Here is an 18844-nt window from a genome sequence, read left to right on the forward strand (position 1 = left end):
CTATGCCAATTGTGCTGAAAATTCTGATGAAATTTACACAGTGCAGAGCAATCATTTTTGTACCTGTGAGTTAATAAAACAAACACCTAATAACACTCCAGGGAAGAGGAGATGCCTTTCTTATGAAACTCTGAGGAGTCATGTATTTGATATGAAGAACCCTTTTTATTCTTTTGAGTAATGGTGCCGGCAGCCACTGATATAACTCCCAGGAGGCTATTTCCAAGCCAACACTGTAACTCAGTTGAAGGAATAGGGAGGTGTGTTAAACCTTTTTAACGCAGGATTGGCATCTCAATAAATCAAAGACTATAAAAGAAAAGAATTAACAAGAACAAAAAGAGACTATCCACCAAGAGCATCACTAGTTATCACTATTCAGAATCACTGTCTGTGATTTACTCTGAATTTTCCCGTCTTCTGATAATCTCTTAAAATTTCCTTGTTTTTTGTTTCCTCCTGAAGAGAAACCATCAGATGTGCATTTAAAAGAAAAGGAATAAAAATCTATGTGTAGGTATATGAATAAATACATATAAATATACATATACACACACATATAGCTAGACAAATATAACACTTTGTTTCCTAAATTGAAAAGAGTCTTTGGCTGGGAATCTGATTGAGTTCTCACCAATGTCATCAACTCAGAGCTTCACTTTGTTTAAGTAGTGGTAGTCAAGAAGTATGTAAGGTTCAGGCACCAGCCTTACTTCTCTGTGGACCACGCTGCCCAAGAGGCATGTGGGATGTAGGGTACTGGCTAATAAACCGGGTCATACATTGCAGAAAGTATTCTAAAAATATCACATATACAAAAACAACTGATTTTAAACATACTACCCTTTTTTGGTAATGACCAACAAAACCTTGTAATATACTTCAATTAGTAGCTATGGAGTTGTACTTGCCAACATATTTCCAAAAACCATCATCTAAAGCAGTGACACTCTTTTTTTTTTTATTTTTTATTTATATATGAAATTTATTGTCAAATTGGTTTCCATACAACACCCAGTGCTCATCCCAAAAGGTGCCCTCCTCAATACCCATCACCCACCCTCTCCTCCCTCCCACCCCCCATCAACCCTCAGTTTGCTCTCAGTTCTCAACAGTCTCTTATGCTTTGGCTCTCTCCCACTCTAACCTCTTTTTTTTTTTTTTTCCTTCCCCTCCCCCATGGGTTCCTGTTAAGTTTCTCAGGATCCACATAAGAGTGAAACCATATGGTATCTGTCTTTCTCTGTATGGCTTATTTCACTTAGCATCACACTCTCCAGTTCCATCCACGTTGCTACAAAAGGCCATATTTCATTTTTTCTCATTGCCACGTAGTATTCCATAGTGTATATAAACCACAATTTCTTTATCCATTCATCAGTTGATGGACATTTAGGCTCTTTCCATAATTTGGCTATTGTTGAGAGTGCTGCTATAAACATTGGGGTACAAGTGCCCCTATGCATCAGTACTCCTGTGTCCCTTGGATAAATTCCTAGCAGTGCTATTGCTGGGTCATAGGGTAGGTCTATTTTTAATTTTCTGAGGAACCTCCACACCAAAGCAGTGACACTCTTTAGGTGATATTAACTTTTTTGTTTCTTAAAGTCTCTTCCTCAGTTCCCATTGTTGGCAGAAATCTACTATCTCCACTGTTCAGATTTAAGTGTTCCTCACAATCGACGGGTTCTTTGAGTTTGTACATGTTACAAGGTTCCCCCAAATATGAGTATGATGTAGCCTAGATTTTGGAAAGGGAGGAAGTGTAAGAAAAAAGAGCAACAGTCAACCATGTTGTCCTGTTCAAGCATGCACATGTTTTATTTAAGTATTCTCCAAAGGTCTATTTTTTTCCAGCATAATGCAGGTATTATGCTATCCTTTGAAATAAGATATATGAATTTCAAACAAAATTGCCAAAAACAATGACCTTGGTTACTCCATATGGTACACAGAAATAATTACATTTCACTTACGATACAGATGCACTTAACACAGTCATCAATAGTCATTCACCACCAACACAGTAGATTTTTAAATCACCTAAAACACCAAAAAGTTTTTTTTTCTTTTCCAAAAATCTAAAGAAATTAATAGTTTGGGATAAACGATAAGTTGAAAAGGAGGCAGAATTGTCAACTGAAATCATCTAACTTCGTTTTTTTAAATGTAGTATTAAGAACATGAAAATAGAACTTTTCATTGGGAATCAAAAGACCTAAGTATTCCTGATTGTGGTTTCCTTAGTCTACTTTTTAGGAAGTTTTTCAACCACTGCCATCAAAGAAGTTTCGCTATATATTTTCTCTAGAAGCATAAAGTGACATGAGGCAGGTGTTAGTATAATTGTTAATATTCACGCTCCAGGAAGATTAGTAACTTTTTAAAAGACATACTAGGTATAAAGCCAGTTCTTCCCGAGAGATAGTAGAGTTTGCCTTACTTTTATGAAGCAAATGTTTATTAATATCTACTGTGTGCACAGCACTGTTCTAGAAGCTATTCTAGAAATGGGAAGCAAGAATTTCTGGCTTTACTCGAAAATGGTTGGATTAAGTCTTTTTTATGATAAATTATGATAAGCACTTTAAAATCTCTATAGTAGAGGGATAGTTATTAATTCTTTCCATGTACAGAAGCTAAACTTTATTTCTTACAGTGGTGGTTTGGAATGAACGAAACTTTTCATTTGACATACAACTTTTTTACACTGTCACGTGCAGACATGTCTGCTGATATAGTTTAAAGGTGAAAAGGTATAAAGACTTTTCACTTCAATGTACATAGAGATCAACTTTGCATCATCAAACTCCTATCCTCCTGATTTAGCGGAGAAAATTGCTCCCTGCAGTCTACAGGAGCCTTTCTCAGATAAATTTGTGCTGCCTTCTCCAACGGCATAGAAAGCGTGCTTTCAACAAATATTGCTACATAAAGCACTCTAGTTTATCTCTGCATTTCAATTCACATTAGTTATTCTCAAAATGTATTTGAGATCTAAAGTAAAATAAATAATACATCAAGTGAGACTCTGGGATCACCGATTTTGTGATATTCATCCCAGCCTACTCTTTGCCTGAAACACAGAACGATATATCCAGTGTCTGGGCTTTTCCCTAACAGCAAAGAAGTTAGAGATCATTCATAGATGTCAACTCCTTTTTCCTAATTTTTGACAAGGGGATTGATGATGGTAATCTACTTACAAGCTAATATGTTGGGGAATACAAAAGTAGGAAAGTCATTTGAGCTACAAAACGTTAGTCCAGTTGATGACGATAAACCCACGAAAAGGTGCTATAGAAATACAAGAACAGATAATGCACTGTCACACGAATACAGAGGACCAAAGAATATTACTGAAAAACATTTATGGCACAATAGTTTTGGATTAAAAAGTTATCTAAAATCTGGCCACACCAGAAGTTTCTCTATGTATGTGGCTCTTACTGTATCTATGAGGATCTGGAAAGTACAACAACAACAAAAATCCTGATTCCTGATACAACAGGTGTACAATGAATTATTGCAGTTGTAACAGTATCTAGGTGCAAGGTAAAATGATAATTAATACTGAACTATCCGAACGCTTTAGATTTACTAATGAGCATCCCCATGAGAAATACCGCAGCTCTGAAAGGAGTTAATTTGCACAGCCCACCATGGAACATGAGCAATCAGCTTGTTGTAAGTGCACAGAAAGTCCCCCTTTCTACAATTATAATTTATCATGCCTATTCTGAAGACAACATAAGGACACTGAGATCACTGCTCCAAAGAATTCTAGCATGCATTATGATGGTTTCCTTCAGTCAATACAAATGTGTTGTATGAGTTTTTTTTTAATATGTAATAATCTTCATCATAGCCAATGTTCATGGTTTTAACAGGAAAAATTTTTATCAAAATGTTTTCCATATTTTTTTGTTTTGCATTCAACTGGAACATTATGTTCAAAGATTTATTTTATTTATTTTATTAAAAAAGAGTTCAGATCATAAGAAGCATCGCTAGGCGGCATTTCATTGTGCTCAATCACAAAGTCAAAGGGTCACAGACTACTTCTCTGTAGAACAGGTCAGACTCTGTCTAGAAATGCCATTTGGTGGTTTTATTTCCATCCTCAAGTTTGGAAGCTTTGTTTTTATTTCACTGCCAACCTTCTTGCCTTGCTGTTTTCATCTGCAAAAGGTTTATTGTTTCTTCTTTCTTCCACATTGGAATTCTTTCCACAGCCAGAGCTCAAATTCTCTTAGACCTGGTTCCAATTGTCTTACAAAGCAGATACTCTGACAATATTTCCTCCTGAGTACTCAGGAGATTCTGGCCTGTCATCTCCTTCGGGGGTGGTTACTGGAGGTGTTGGGATGCTTATTATTGCTGTAGTCACATAAGGTTGTTCACAGTTTAGTTTAACACACTCTTCCATTTTGGCATTTAAACTGGATCGGCTGATGAGGAGAAAATAGATTTAAAAAAGTAAGTTGTTTACTTAAAAAAAATTTCCCTGCAACTGAGGAATGTATTTTGTCAGTAACATTTCAAATATCTAATTACAGTCACCATGATTTTTAAAACATGAAGCCCTAAACCTGAATATATGTTGAAGTGAACATTGGTCATGTCATTAATATTAAATGAGTGTCTAACAGCCAGCTCAATTTGGCTCAGGCAGTGTTTATCAAAGCGTTTTCTACGAAAATGCAAGAAAGAGACTCAGGCCAGTTTTGGAAAGCCAGGGTTAGGCATAGTAAAATCGCTTTCTTTAAGACAGGACCTCTGAGAGCTTTGAGCTGCTCCTATGAAAGGGATGTACCTCAATTACCTGTGAATGTGTCTCAGTTCTTTTGACCACAGAATCATTTTACTATCTTGTCTCTTTGGGAAAGATGATGCCCTTTAAGCTCTCAAGTTACTGACAGCCAATGTTAAGAACCCTAAAATGTTAGCCATTACCAATAATTCAAGATTTTCCTAAGTAGTATTCTTGCACGACTTTTATACTCTATGTGGATAGAGGGAAAAGGAGAAAGGAACAAGAAGGGTATACGTGATATACTTAAATCTAATTATTTTCATGGAAATCTTACTTAAAATGTTTATGTCCTAAAATTTTCTTTCTAAGTACTTCTCTGCTTTCTACTTAATTTTGCAACGCAGAGGTGGAACATTTAGAGACAGAAATCTTTCATTGTTCTAAAATTTAATATTCTGGTCCCAGAGACATCTGATTTATGTAAATCAACACAGCCTGAATTCAGAATCTCATCCAGGTTTTTCACAAAGATTGTTGAATGAGAACAAAGAAGCAGCGCTGAATTAATGGATTGTTAATATAAAAACATAGCTATTTAATTTGAAGAACAAAGCAAAATTATTTTGGCAGGAATTGATCATTCTAATGAGTTGTATACTTTATTTTTTTTAAATATTTTTTTAACGTTTATTTATTTTTGAGAGAGAGAGACAGAGCATGAACGGGGGATGGTCATAGAGAGGGAGACACAGAATCTGAAACAGGCTCCAGGCTCTGAGCCGTCAGCACAGAGCCCGACGCGGGGCTCGAACTCACAGACCGCGAGATCGTGACCTGAGCCGAAGTCGGACGCTTAACCGACCGAGCCACCCAGGCGCCCCATTGAGTTGTATAGTTTAAATGGATTACTTTGTGTTGCACATACATGTTTGTGGGAAAAACAGAAAGCAAATAAAGACAAGCAAAGGAAAATACCACCAGAAAAATTTCACTTAAGTTGTCCCTAAACTAACCACAGGTGAACAATTGTAGCATATCGCTTATCTTTTTTTGTGTGTTGGATTGATTTTTGTGCTTCTGGCAACTCAAAATACCTTTATGGTCAAAATTATATATTGGTTCAAGAGCCTTGTATAGGCATAGTTTTATTTTTCCCTGTTACGTTGAAGGTGTCGATTTCTTTTAGGTGCTGCTGAGTCCTTTCCAATGATACCAGTGTCAATCTAATTGGTCTCCTTTAGTAAGTGTTGAACATCTAACATCTTACTAACATTTAGTAAGTGTTGAACATCATTTAAGGCTATTTGCATTTACATAAGGGGCTCCTGAGTATAAAGGTGTCTGCCGAAATAAGAAAAAGTTGTGGAGGTAAGGAGGGAGAAGTACACTTGTTTGTGCCTGACCATTTTGTCTTCTTTCTACTTTTCACACTGTACAACTGCTACTTTTGACTCAAATGAATATTACAGCATACTTATTACGGTATTAGTTTGTCTCATACTAAACCCTAGGAACTAGGATTTAGATGCCACAGTACTTCTAAGGCGTATTTACTAAAAATAAGTAAATAAACATTATTTGCTCCCCCACCACGCCCGCCCCAATACCAAAAAATGCCAAATACACCAAGATAGCGACATGCCTGCAGGTGGAGATACGCTCTGGGAACAGGCACAGGTGTGTGCACCCACACAGATTAACCTCGGGTACCTGTTAGACAGCGGGGTTCTCTCCACACATCTGATCTGGATCGTACTGAGTTCCTGCACACTGCCTCGGTGGCTTCCTGATACATTGGCATTAGGGATGCGGAAGGTTTTTTTGTGTCGTCGTGAACAGCAAGTGCTGGTGACTCCTTGTTGTGACGAGAGAGAAGGGCTGTGACTTGAAGGACGGTTTCCAGTCGCAACTTCCATGCAGCTTTCTTCAAAGACTTGCTCATCCACAAACTCGTGATTCTGTTCCGTAGTCATGAGAACATGCGAAAAAGGCAACAAACACATTGTGATTTTAAGAAAGGAAATGAATGGCTTTATTTTTAAAACCCAAATAGGCACATACACTTAGATTATCCAGTGGGCAACTAGCCGCTTTCATAAATACTGGAATATCAAAGCCAGCTCACGCTGGCATTTGTGTGAAAATAAAATCTCCCTGTTAGATTTTGAGATGGACAACTGCAGGCTGATTTAGTGTCTCTTTATGGAGTAACCTTATCCTGAAATATCATTTATTAATTTAAACATCATTTCTGGAAGTTAAGAGGCAAAGAAAAAAATGGTTGAAAATGCATATAAAATAGTACCCACAGTGAATGTGTAAATTCACATTGACTTTTATTTTTTAAACAGTTTGGAATTATGTTAAAGAGGCTATTTTAATAGAATGTCCCAAATTAGATTGTCTGTTTTACAGTAGCAAATATTTTCACATGAGATTGAAAACATTTTTTAATTAGAAAATGAGATAGTTAAAACATTTTCTATTTCTCTTTTCTTTTCCTTTCTTTTTTCTTTCCCTTTCTTTCTTTTTCTTTCTTTCCTTCTTTCTTTGTCTTTCTTTCTTTCTTTCTTTCTTTCCTTCTTTCTCTTTCTTTCTCTCTTTTTCTTTCTTTCTTTTTCCTTCCTTCCTTCCTTCCTTCCTTCCTTCCTTCCTTCCTTTTTCTTTCTTTCTTTCTTTCTTTCTTTCTTTCTTTCTTTCTTTCAGAGAGTGCCAGCAGAGGAGTGGGGCAGAGGGAGAGGGAGGCAGAGAATCTTAAACAGGCTCCACATTCAGTGATTCAGTGCAGAGCCTGATGTGGCGCTCAACTCGGGGCTTCATCTCATGACCCTGAGATCATGATCTGAACCAAAATCAAGAGTTAGACTCTTAACCGACTGAGCCACCCAGGTGCCTCTATACTTTCTGTTTCTTCAGATGTTCCTCTAAAATTTCCAAGTATAGAAAATGACCCATTAGTTAAATAAATAAAATACTGCAAAATGTGCCACTTTATGTTTGATTCAGAAGAGGTTAGCACTGAACTCTGAGGTCTCCTTTCTTACTTTTGTGATACATCACTGGCTGTACTCCTCTTAGCTCTGCTTGTATTCATAGTTCTTCTGGCCAAGAGGCAAACAGTGATGGGCATCATTTTGCATGCCGCATTTTAGACAAAACACAGTGCAAATTTTGTGTTTATAGTATTTAATAAAGAATCGCTTCCTAAAATGCCTATGTAAGATTTTACCTCATAAATGTAAGAGAAAAAATTTTGGTCCGAACTGCTGGAGAATGACTTCAATTACTATTTTTTTTTTCATTGTGTAGGTGGGAATAATCTTATAATGGAAGGCTTTGCACATGCCAAGTTCCACATAACCATCTCTCATCCTAGAATATTAGTGAAACGATTGAAGCAATTCACTGGCCAATAGCAAATAGATTGTTTTAGTTACTCATTTTGTTATTTCTTTGCTGAGACAAGCATTTTGAGGTAACTGAAATTTAAGAATCTACTGTTTAAAGTCCAGAGAATAATATGACCAGATAAGATGGAATTTCATTAAGAAGTGAATTTCGATGTCAAATTTTATAGAAAAAATATAGCTCACAAAGGATTCACAATCTGTTTTTTTTCTTTTACCATGCACGATTCTCACACAAAATACAAGTATATAATGCATGAGATTCTAATTTTTCACATCAGTGATTGGAAGTGAAGAAGTCATTCTGTTGCTGGTTATTTTTGTAGGTAGCTCGATTTAAACTATGTTAATTGGTGCTAGACAATTTTTATTTGAAAGGTAAAATAGTAAAAATAAAAGGTAAGATAGTAAAAAATGAAAATAAAGAGAAGAGCATGGGGATAAATAGATTTGATTATTAATGTTACCATTTACCTTTGAAAGAGTATCCTAACAGTTATAGACCTTATCGTTATGGATCTTCAGTTAAAAACGCAAATATAGGGGTGCCTAGGTGGCTCAGTAGGTTGAGTGGCTGACTTCAGCTCAGGTCATGATTTCATGCTTCTTTGGATTCTCTATCTTCCTCTGTCTCTGTCCCTTCCCCTCTCGCTTACTCTCTTGCATATATATATATATATATATATATATATATATATATATATGCAAATATAATCATGTAACGACCCTGTTTAAAGTCCTCAAGTAATTTTTCATTTATTATGAGATAAAGATCAAAATTACTCACATGCCTCCAAAGCCTCCATTATCTAGACTTTCTCTGTCTCTGCTTGAGTCTCTGTATGCTCTATCTTCTGATCACCCTCAAGTTCTTTCAGTTCCTCTTAGGCCAACTTCCAGCCACCACCCCCCACCCTGTCCCCGGGTGCTCACATCACCCCTTAGCTCCTTCATTTCTTTGCCTAACTAGCTCCTAGGCATCCTGTGGGTCTCAATGCAAGTTCTTCCAGGAAAGCCCCTAGTGACTCCGCCCTCTGTGGCACTGCACTGTGGCCTCGTTTTTCCTCTGCAACTCATGACCCTTCTTCCGGTAACATCTGTGTTTTATCCCATATGTGGAAGCTTGAGGGAGGCAGAAGCCACACCTGACTTCATGGTGTATCCAGGGTCTGGCTCACTGTCTGCCACATGATAGGCAAGTAATACAAATTTGTTGAATGATTGCATAAGGAAGTGAATAAATGAATGGGGAATATGTTGGAAATGAGAATATAAGTATGTACCTCTGGGGAGTGAGGGAGTAGACTTGATTCAAATATGGTGAGAGTTTTGTTTTGCCTTGTGGTCGAAGACTGTGAGCCCTTTTGACAAGCCAGCTAGGGAAAGGGTACATTTGCTAAAGTGGAGATCCGAATGAAAGCTTCTAAGCGAAGAAGTGCTGGCTCAATCCTCAGTTCCAACGGGCTTCAGCGATTAAATGGGTCATTTTTCTTATGGGAACACATAGTTTTTATTACCCATCTTGTTTATTACAACTTGTTTATGGAAAGATGCTTATATTCAGTTACTCTCTTTTTTTGTTGTTGTTATTGCTATTGTTTTTCCCTTTACCTAGATGTCAGTAATACATGAACTACATTGGTTTTTGTTTAATTAACATTTTAATTATCCGAGGAAAAATAATATTTTACAGGACCTGCAGTCAGCTGTTGGGAAACGACTTTCCATTGGCATTAAACTGATATTTTAGACTAGAGTTAAGATAATCTCTGAAGATAAAAACATTTTAAATAATCTCTAAAATACTTTTCAAGTTGAAATGTCACTAGAGTCTTTCAAAGCAATTTCAAATACTGTGGGTTTCTTTCTTTCTTTTTTCATTTTTAGTATATTTTCCAGCAATGTAGACAGTGAAATCATACTTGGAAACGCTCAGTATCCACAAAAGCAAATGGTATTACTGTCTCCGTACAGGGGCGGACAGTCATGCCTTTTCCTTACCGTGGTTTTTTCCAGGCAGTGAAGCAGGTGGTGGTGCTGGGTTTCAAAGCTGGAGCCGGATTTGCTCATGAAGGTCTGCTCATCCTCTGAAGACTGGTAACACACAGAAGACAGAAGTGCTTTCTATTTCATTTGCAAACAATGAGAACCTCAGCTACACATTTCCAGAGAGAGAGCTAGCCTATTTCCCGAGATTAAATGGCAGCATTTTAATTTTCTTTTAACCAAAAAGGGACAAATGTGCAGTTGCTTTTAATTTTGGTAATCAGCATTTATATTTCTGTCAAATTAGCGGTCTGGGCTTTTAGACTTGCCTCCCTGAATTGAAAATTTAAATCGGTTTTACTCATTCAACTACCAGCTACCTTTGAAAGCCTGGGAGCTATTCTTTTTGGATAATAAATTTTAATCTAGTACTTAGATAATCCTGAAATCATGATCGTGCTCACCTACATAAAAGCTATTTCGATTGCAAGATGATTGGAAGCCTAAATATTAAAGGAAAGTTTTGAGGTAAAAGTGAAGTTTCTCTTGTATTTGCTACTAGTGAGCTTTAGAACACTGAATGGTGTTCCCCTCCATTAAGAAGTAAAACAAGACATCATAACCCCACACAAATGAATTTTAAGGAACATAAATAATTTTGAAATAAAAATAGGTACTTGAGTCGTTGAGAATTTTTTACCTTTCCCATGTTTCAATAAGGCAGTGAAGAAATATTGCCCAATCATGAATGGGAGTCATGATTCACTGGCAATATTTCATAGCCCAGGTTCTAATCTGCTACATACAGCCAATGAGACTGTACAGGGCAAGGTTATTTAAAAATGACACTTTTGTTGTTTCAGTAGCCATTTTCATAATTGCCCACAATAAAATTATATGGTTAAATGGAACTAAATCAATATTACACTAATAAATCGAACATTAAAAAAAGTGAAATGCTTGACTGTACCTGTAGTTGATTACTGAGTAAGCCATTCCGTTTGCTCTGCATGTAAGCATTAGCACTTCCGCTTTTGGCTGCCCGGATCCTGGCGAGTCTGGCTTTCTATAAGCCAGAAGAGAAATAAATGTTAATACTCATGAGTTGTTTTCTTAAAACAGCGAAGGCACTCTGGTGTAATGCTAATGTCAGCATATATATTTTTTTCGTGAACTTTTCCAGTAAGGTCAATTAACTACTTTGGAGTCGGTGCATTTAAGATTTGTAATTAAGTCGTTTTAGTAAGATCAAGTTATTTCATTGTTGTTTCTGTCAATTGTGTTAAGAGAAAAATGACAGTATTCCTTTATTTATATTTTCACTTATCTCAATCTGAGTAACTTAATGAAATGAAGACTTAACATACGACCTTCCAAATCATTTTCATTTAAACTAATGTCTTTATAAATATTAGTAAATATATTCCAGGAACCAATGGCCTGCTTGCCTCTCTTCCTTTGTTTCTTCTCCTTCCCTCCTTCTTTCCTTCCTTACTTTTTAAAGTTTTTTTTTTAAAAAGGTTTTTATAAAAATGTATTTTAAAAATACATTTATGCTTTGAATTAAACAATGGAGGGTAAATAATAATGCAGTGTATCTGCATTCTCAAATATCAAAAAGCATTTTTTGGAATTATTTTGTTAAATTGGGCAATGTAGACCCCATGCCGAATAACATGTAGTCTCAAAAAAAAAAAATCCCTAATTTATCCACTTTTTCTATTGACACTGGCCCATACTGCAGCATGCTTATCTGATTTCTATTTCTCTCTGGAATTTGTTGAGATGAGAACATAATGAGTCCCTCCAAGGAGCTTTATAAAATTATTTTTTAATTTTAAAACATTTATGTGTAGAGAATGTTCTCCAGTTTAGAGACTGAGGGTGGTTACTTCAATTGTTCACAGTTACAGTGAGATCACCAAAGTATATTACTAAGCAAACTAACTATTTAGCCAGATATCTGGTATTCCATTCTACTTTAGAACTGATGCTTGTGTATGGAATGAGTCATGGAATGAGTCTGGTTTTCACTTCCTGGAGGGCACTTTTTGATGAACATTCTGTTTGTAAGATGTGTATCTAGCAAGTGTATATAAGAAAGCAACTGGGATGGCTTCCTCGAGTTCTTATAAAATTACCCCATAAAGACTCCTTCTTTTCCCTTTCTAAACAACCCAGATAAATACTATCTGTGGTCTTTAACCCTGAGATTTTTTTAAAATAAAAATTTAAAAATTATCTAGCTTTTTAAAAATGAAAAATGAATACATACATATGACAAAGATTTTATTAATACAAAAGTACATCAAAAACAAGTAAGTCTCTCTGGACCCTGGAGCTACCCTACTGCTATGCTTCAGAGGCAACCACTGGTAATATTTCTAGTGAATCTTGCCAGAAATTTTCTAGGGAGATAAAAGCGTGTATGTGTGTGTGTGTGTGTACTCATACATTTATACACACATATTTTTACTCATTTGGGACAATATGCCTCACACTCCTTTGCACTCAGCTGTTTCCATTTATTACATACTGGAACTCCTTCCATATCTAAATATATAGATCCACCTCATTCATTATAAATATATAATATACCAATGAATAAAGCACCATTTATTTAACCAGCCAACTACTATTAATTTTTTAAAGCATCTTTTGCTACTACAAGCAATGGGTCCTGCCTTGAACATCATGATGTGCTTTTCGGCAAGACAGTTTCTAGAAGCAGAAGTATTCCTAGATCAAAGGATGTCTGTGTGTGTGTGTTTTACCAAACTTCCCTCCAAAGTTGTACCAAGATGCCCTTTCACTCACAGCATTTAAGAGTAGCACTGAGACATCTGAAGCTCTCAAAATAGCATTAAGATATCATCTGGCTTCAACTCTACCCCTTCTCTCTTCCTCTTTGAATTTATTCTTCCTGTTTGTTGATTCCAACTTAAAATAATACTTTGTACAAAGATCATATTTATAAATGATGGGAAAAATAGACAAATTTCACTCTTTGTTGGCAGTATACTGTTTAGATCACTCAAAGCACTAGAGAATGAAGTGGGAAGGTAGGAAATTTTTAACTTCAAAAGCTGTGCTGCCCAGACAGGATTTCAGGCCAGAGTTGATAAAACAATGGGAAATGACAAGCATATTTGGAAATGACTTTGAATAGATGTAATAATTCAGAAATAACTAATTTAAATATACATTTGGTTTCCAGAAAGGGATTATTGTGGAAATTTAAGTCCTAAAGTCTCCTTGGTCTCCTGAAACAGTCAATGCCTTTTTTTGGGGGGGGGGGGTCTCCCTCTCCCCCCACCTTTTCTCTCTCCCTCCTCCTTCCCTCCCTCCTCCTTCCCCCCTCCCTTCTTTCTTACACCTCTCCTTCCTTCCTTCCTTCTGCAATTAATGCATGCAATTACATTGCCTGTATCTTAGTTCCTAGTCTCACATATGTTATTCTCCAAGCATCCAGCAGCAGTATTAGAAAACATTTTTTTTTCACAAATGAGACATTTATTTACATTAGCCAAAAATACTGTCCAGCAAAGGAAAATGACACATATTTTCCACATTGGGAAAGCCTACATATGGTGGCATCCGCTACTACAGAAGTAGTTCTAAGCTTAGGGGAAAAGAAGCAGTTGTTGCAAGGACAGAATGGCCATTTTGCTAGGCCGCGTACTATGTTAGAAAAAGCCTCCCATCTCAAATTTCAATCACGACTTTTCTTTCATTTTACAACAATAGTATATGAGTTAATTGGTTTAATCGGTCTTGTGGAGCACCACACCAAATGCCTGTTGAATAATGCCAGCTTTTATGACCTGTGATTACATCTTTGCTTTCAGTAGGTAATTGAGGAAATTTCTTTTATGAAGATATTTTAGAAAATCACTTTGCTTCTGACCCACTCAGTATGACGATCTTGGCAACTGTGGCTTTGTAGATGAGAGGTTAAAAGAAAATCACCGGCTAGTAAGAGGAAATGTATTCCTTGCAGCCCCCACCCCTATTTTGTAGGAAATACAACTTCTTGGCACAGTCAAGTACCAGCAAATATTATGGCGTGAAAGTAAAGTCTCACTAAATACTTTAGCCTATTTGGAAAATAGGAGGCTTTCAGATTTTTAATTAAACAAAAAGGCTTATATTGTCTATGTAAAAACAAACAAACATAGCTTTGAAGTTATTTTCAAATTCTTGAGAAACACCGATGGTGTTGGTAAAAATAAATTGTCTCATAAGCACATTTTCCCCCAAGCATCTCAATTCTTCATAAATTCAGTTTTCATCTAAATTCTCTAAATTCAGCAGGATTTCTCAAAGTTGGGGTCCAAGGAACTAGTAAGTGTTATGGGTAAAATCCAAACCAACCAAATGAACAAACAACAGGTTCTGTGGTCAAGAGAAGTTTGGAAATGCCCAGAAGTCAAATAGGTTTCTTTGCTGTTGGACTCCTTACAACATATTGTGGATGTTCACTGTGAAGTCAAAAGGGGGATATGGTATATAATTTTCCTCAAACTAATTTGACATGGAACCCTTTTATTGTAGAGTTTTCAGAGGCTAGAATGCAGTGGTTTTTAGCAAGTGGATTGATTTTTAATTGTACCAAATGACATTATATAAACTTTACAATGTATTCCCTGAAACAGCAGGGGACCCAATCAGAGATGGTATAAGCCAAAAACCACTGAGATAGCAATTTTCTTATATGTGATCTATCTTCTAAATGAAGTGGGAGGTAGATTGTGAGGAGTTATTGGACCATGTTGTTGTCAAGTCACAAAATGTTTTTAATACCTTTGAAAAATAAAGGTATCCTAGGTAGCTTTACAAGTCAGGTAGAGAAGACATTTCTCCTTTGTAATGTGAGGCAATTCCTTACTCTTCAAATACCAGCCCGCATGCTGCATGTACCTTTTATTCTGGAAATTTTACTTAGACTTGTTTCTTTCATTTAAGGTTTAGTAAAATGCCTCATGTGGAGGTAGCAGAGTAAGCGTTAACAGCTTTTACAGATTTAAGGATTTATTGGAACCTTTCCATTTGTTAAGGTAAATAGCTCCCCTAGAAATGAGACAAGTTAGTGCCAAATATTAATAAAAAGAGAGAGAGAAGAAATCAGTTGAAGATAGTGCAAAACTGTCAGCCCTAGAGCTTGGTTAATCCTGGTAATTGCAGGGCTGGGCAGAAACAATGCCGGCAATTGGGTCAGTGGAAGGGACCCTGAAAGAAAGGGTCAGTGAAAGAGAGGGCCACGAGAGTTCTCTAGGTGGGAAGAGGTAAGAACTGAAAGAAGATGTGGGAGGGTACCAAAGACAAAACTCATGCTTCCCAATATTGTTTTCAACTGGCCCTAGGACTGTCCACCCAACCTTAGGAATGGAGGACACTGTCAAGGTGAACAAGAGTTCACTGTTCATTCTTTCACTCATTTCACAAATTGTTAAGTGCTTATTTTAGGCTGGGCACCACACTCAGACAAATGGAGGAGAAGGAGAATATGTATACTACATGATAGTAGAGTCCGCGTAATATTGTAGAAGGGAAGATGGAGCAATTAATGGTGTCCACATCATTTAGAGAAATCTTCATAAAATGGGTAATATTTGAGCTGAGTATTGCACCCTGAGTAGGGGTTTGCCAGGTGGTATGAAGATGGAATGGAGACTTAAGAGCAGAACTCAGTAATTCAATAAGACTGAAACATACAGTGGATATCAAGAAGTATATAACCTCCAGACTCTTACATGTGTTGATAATGGGGGTTCTTAAACTATAGATAAACATCTAGTTATCCACAGAGATGTGGGGTAGGGCCTGAGTGATACTTTTTAATATTGGATAATCTAAGAGAGATCATACTCAGGCTGTATTTATTATTATTTATTTTATTTATTCTAGAATTCTATAAAAATTATTTGATTTGGACATTAATTAATGTACTAGACAATGGTTCTCAAAGTATGGTTTCCAGACCAACAGTATCGCCATCACTTAGGAAATTTTCAGACTGTAATCCCACACTATTGAATCAAATGCTACAGGGGTGGGTCTAACAATCTATATTTTATATTCTATTTCAGATGATTCCAATGAATCTAAAGTTTGGCAACCACCAGAGCAAAGTATGATAAAAGACTGAGTATTGGTAACTTCTTTCTGTATCAGTGCCAACATTTTTATGTGACAAGTAAAAAATTGTACTTACATTGTCCATTGGCTGTACATGGGCTCATTGATTCAAAACTTCTCACTGTATTTAGAATTATCTATAGGAAAATCCCTAAAATACATAACTCTAATGATGCCAGAATTTCTTTGTCTTAGACTTTAATCAGTAGGTGTGCATGCATAAGACAGTCATCTGTAAGATGGAAATAATAACACTTCTGTGTGAGTTGATTGTGAAAATAAAAATAACAGTTATAAAGAACCTGGGATATACTAGAAACTCTGGAGAGGGTTGTTGTTTTTTCTATTAGTACTATTAAATTATAATTATAATTATGATTACTATTATACATGAAAATTACTTACAATTAGCCTTGTAATCACACCTTGATTGACTGGTGTGATTTGTATCTTAAAGCAAGGTAGGCTCCCTACTTCAAAATATCAACCCTACCATCTGTCATTGTATCAATTTAGCTTTATTTTGGCAACTACTTTCTTTTTAAACAATTTTTATGTGTATTTATTTATTTTGAGGGGGAGAGAGAGAGAGAAAGAGCTCATGCAGGAGAACAGGGGAGGGGCAGACAGAGAGGGAGAGAGAGAGAAAATCTCAAGCAGGCTCCATGTTGTCAGTGCAGAGCCCAACAGAAGGCTCAAACTCAGTAACCTCACGAACCATGAGATCATGACCTGAGCGGCAATCAAGAGACTGATGCTAACCGACTGAGCCACCCAGATGCCCTGGCAATTTTCCAATCAATAAATACCACTGGATAACTGAAATACTATTGAATAAATACATCTATTAAAATACAATTACTAGTGGTGGGGGTGGAAGGAGACATGCTCCAGTTTAAGTCTATACTGACCCACAGGTCGGTGTTTAGTTAAGAAATGATCAAGGATGGAGTGCCTGGGTGGCTCAGTCGGTTAAGTGACCAACTCTTCATTTTGGCTTACGTCATGATCTCATTGTTCATGAGTTCAAGCCCTGAGTTGGGCTCCTCGCTGACAGTACAGAGCCTGCTTGGGATTCTTCTCTCCCCCTCTCTCTTTACCCCTCCTCCGTACTCTCTCTCTCTCAAAATAAATAAACTTAAAAAAAAATGATCAAGGGTGGCTAGAAATGTGCATTTCTTTTAAGAGTGGAGATAGGTAGTGAAAGCAGGAAGAGTACTTGCTGGGGGGGAAGAGCTTAGAAGAGGGAAAGTATCCCGTGTGCCGAGGAGAGTGTTCTCAAATGTATATTTAAAATTTTTTTAATGTTTGTTTTTTTTTTTTTAAGAGAGAAAGAGAGACAGTGTGAGCAAGGAGGGGCAGAGAGAGAAGGAGACAGAGAATCTGAAGCAGGCTCCAAGATCTGAGCTCTCAGCACAGAGCCTGACGTGGGGCCTGAACTCATGAATCGTGAGATCATGACCTGAGCTGAAGTCGGATGCTTAACTGATGGAGCCACCCAGGCACCCCTCAGATGCATATTGGATATATTTCACACTTTTGCTTGAGCTTAGAGTTGAAAAATGGACCAAACGCAGAAAAACATGGTCTAAAAAAGTGTTTTGTAATATTCCTTATTATTCAGCTTGACTGATGTTTTTACTAAATGGACTGTTTGCTTGACTGAATTAGTGGCTAATTTTTCATAACTTTTATACTTGTCAAATCACCTCATTCCAGATAAACCTAAACTGCCTTTAACTAAGGAATAAATTCTATATTTATTTATGCAAAAAGGCTTCTAAATTATTCTAAGATTTTCTTTCCCGATCTGATTGTTGCAGATGACAAAGTTTGAAGAAAATACAGATATTTTGGTGTTCAATTTATTTGAAAATCAGATTTGTACTTCCTACGTTTTCCATATAGGTAGTTCCCCCCCCCCACCGCACCCCAACCTCCTCCACTGGGAAAATGAATTATAGGTAGCTCTTATGCTCTTATATCAAGGAAGGGATTTCTAGAATGAAGATGGATGGGTCCTGGGCATCTAAGATTTTTGTAGGATTTTTGTCATTTTAAACAATGTACATGTGTGCCCAGTTAGAAGGATTGTAACGTGTGGGCAGAGCCACAGTTGTGAGCATGAAAGTCCTGGGGGAGAGGCCAATGGTGGTCACAATTTCTCCATCTCCAAAGATATACCTTACGTGAGACTACAAAACTGCTCAGAAGGTGCCTTTTGCTAGCCTCTGTTTATTGAATTATCAGTTCCAAAATTCATATTAATCGGACTACTCTATTCTTTACAATAATTAAAGGCTAGGTACCTGTCCAAACTTGGGGGAGTCTATAAAGCAAGAAAGGACAAGGCTGAAAAAGTGACTCTTTGCAAAAGGCAGAGGATCTGTGATGTTAGACTTGAACATGTTCTTTGGACAATATGCTCTGTGACCACACTGATTACCCTGAACTTTCCCGAGAGTTACTTTTTTGAGATTTTATACTCGACTAAAAGACCAACATTGTTCAAAACCATACTTAAAATCCTGTTCTGGAATTAGCTACAAAGCCAGTA

At 36.8% G+C, this 18844-nt stretch overlaps 1 protein-coding gene across 1 annotated transcript in view; it reads right to left on the reverse strand.

Moving 5' to 3' along the window:
* Positions 1–1797: 1797 nt before the first annotated feature.
* KCND2 (potassium voltage-gated channel subfamily D member 2) overlaps positions 1798–18844 on the reverse strand; it is a 488701-nt gene continuing 471654 nt past the window's right edge. Inside the window, exons 3-6 of the mRNA XM_040472146.1 lie at positions 11120–11215; positions 10165–10257; positions 6467–6714; positions 1798–4451 (exon numbers count right to left, since the gene is read on the reverse strand). Of these exons, the coding sequence (XP_040328080.1) occupies positions 4274–4451; positions 6467–6714; positions 10165–10257; positions 11120–11215 (615 nt within the window). The 3' untranslated portion in view covers positions 1798–4273. The remainder of the gene's footprint in view (positions 4452–6466; positions 6715–10164; positions 10258–11119; positions 11216–18844) is intronic.

Source organism: Herpailurus yagouaroundi, unplaced genomic scaffold, assembly GCF_014898765.1.
Source record: "Herpailurus yagouaroundi ecotype Mexico unplaced genomic scaffold, PumYag 100, whole genome shotgun sequence".
NCBI lineage: Eukaryota > Metazoa > Chordata > Mammalia > Carnivora > Felidae > Herpailurus > Herpailurus yagouaroundi.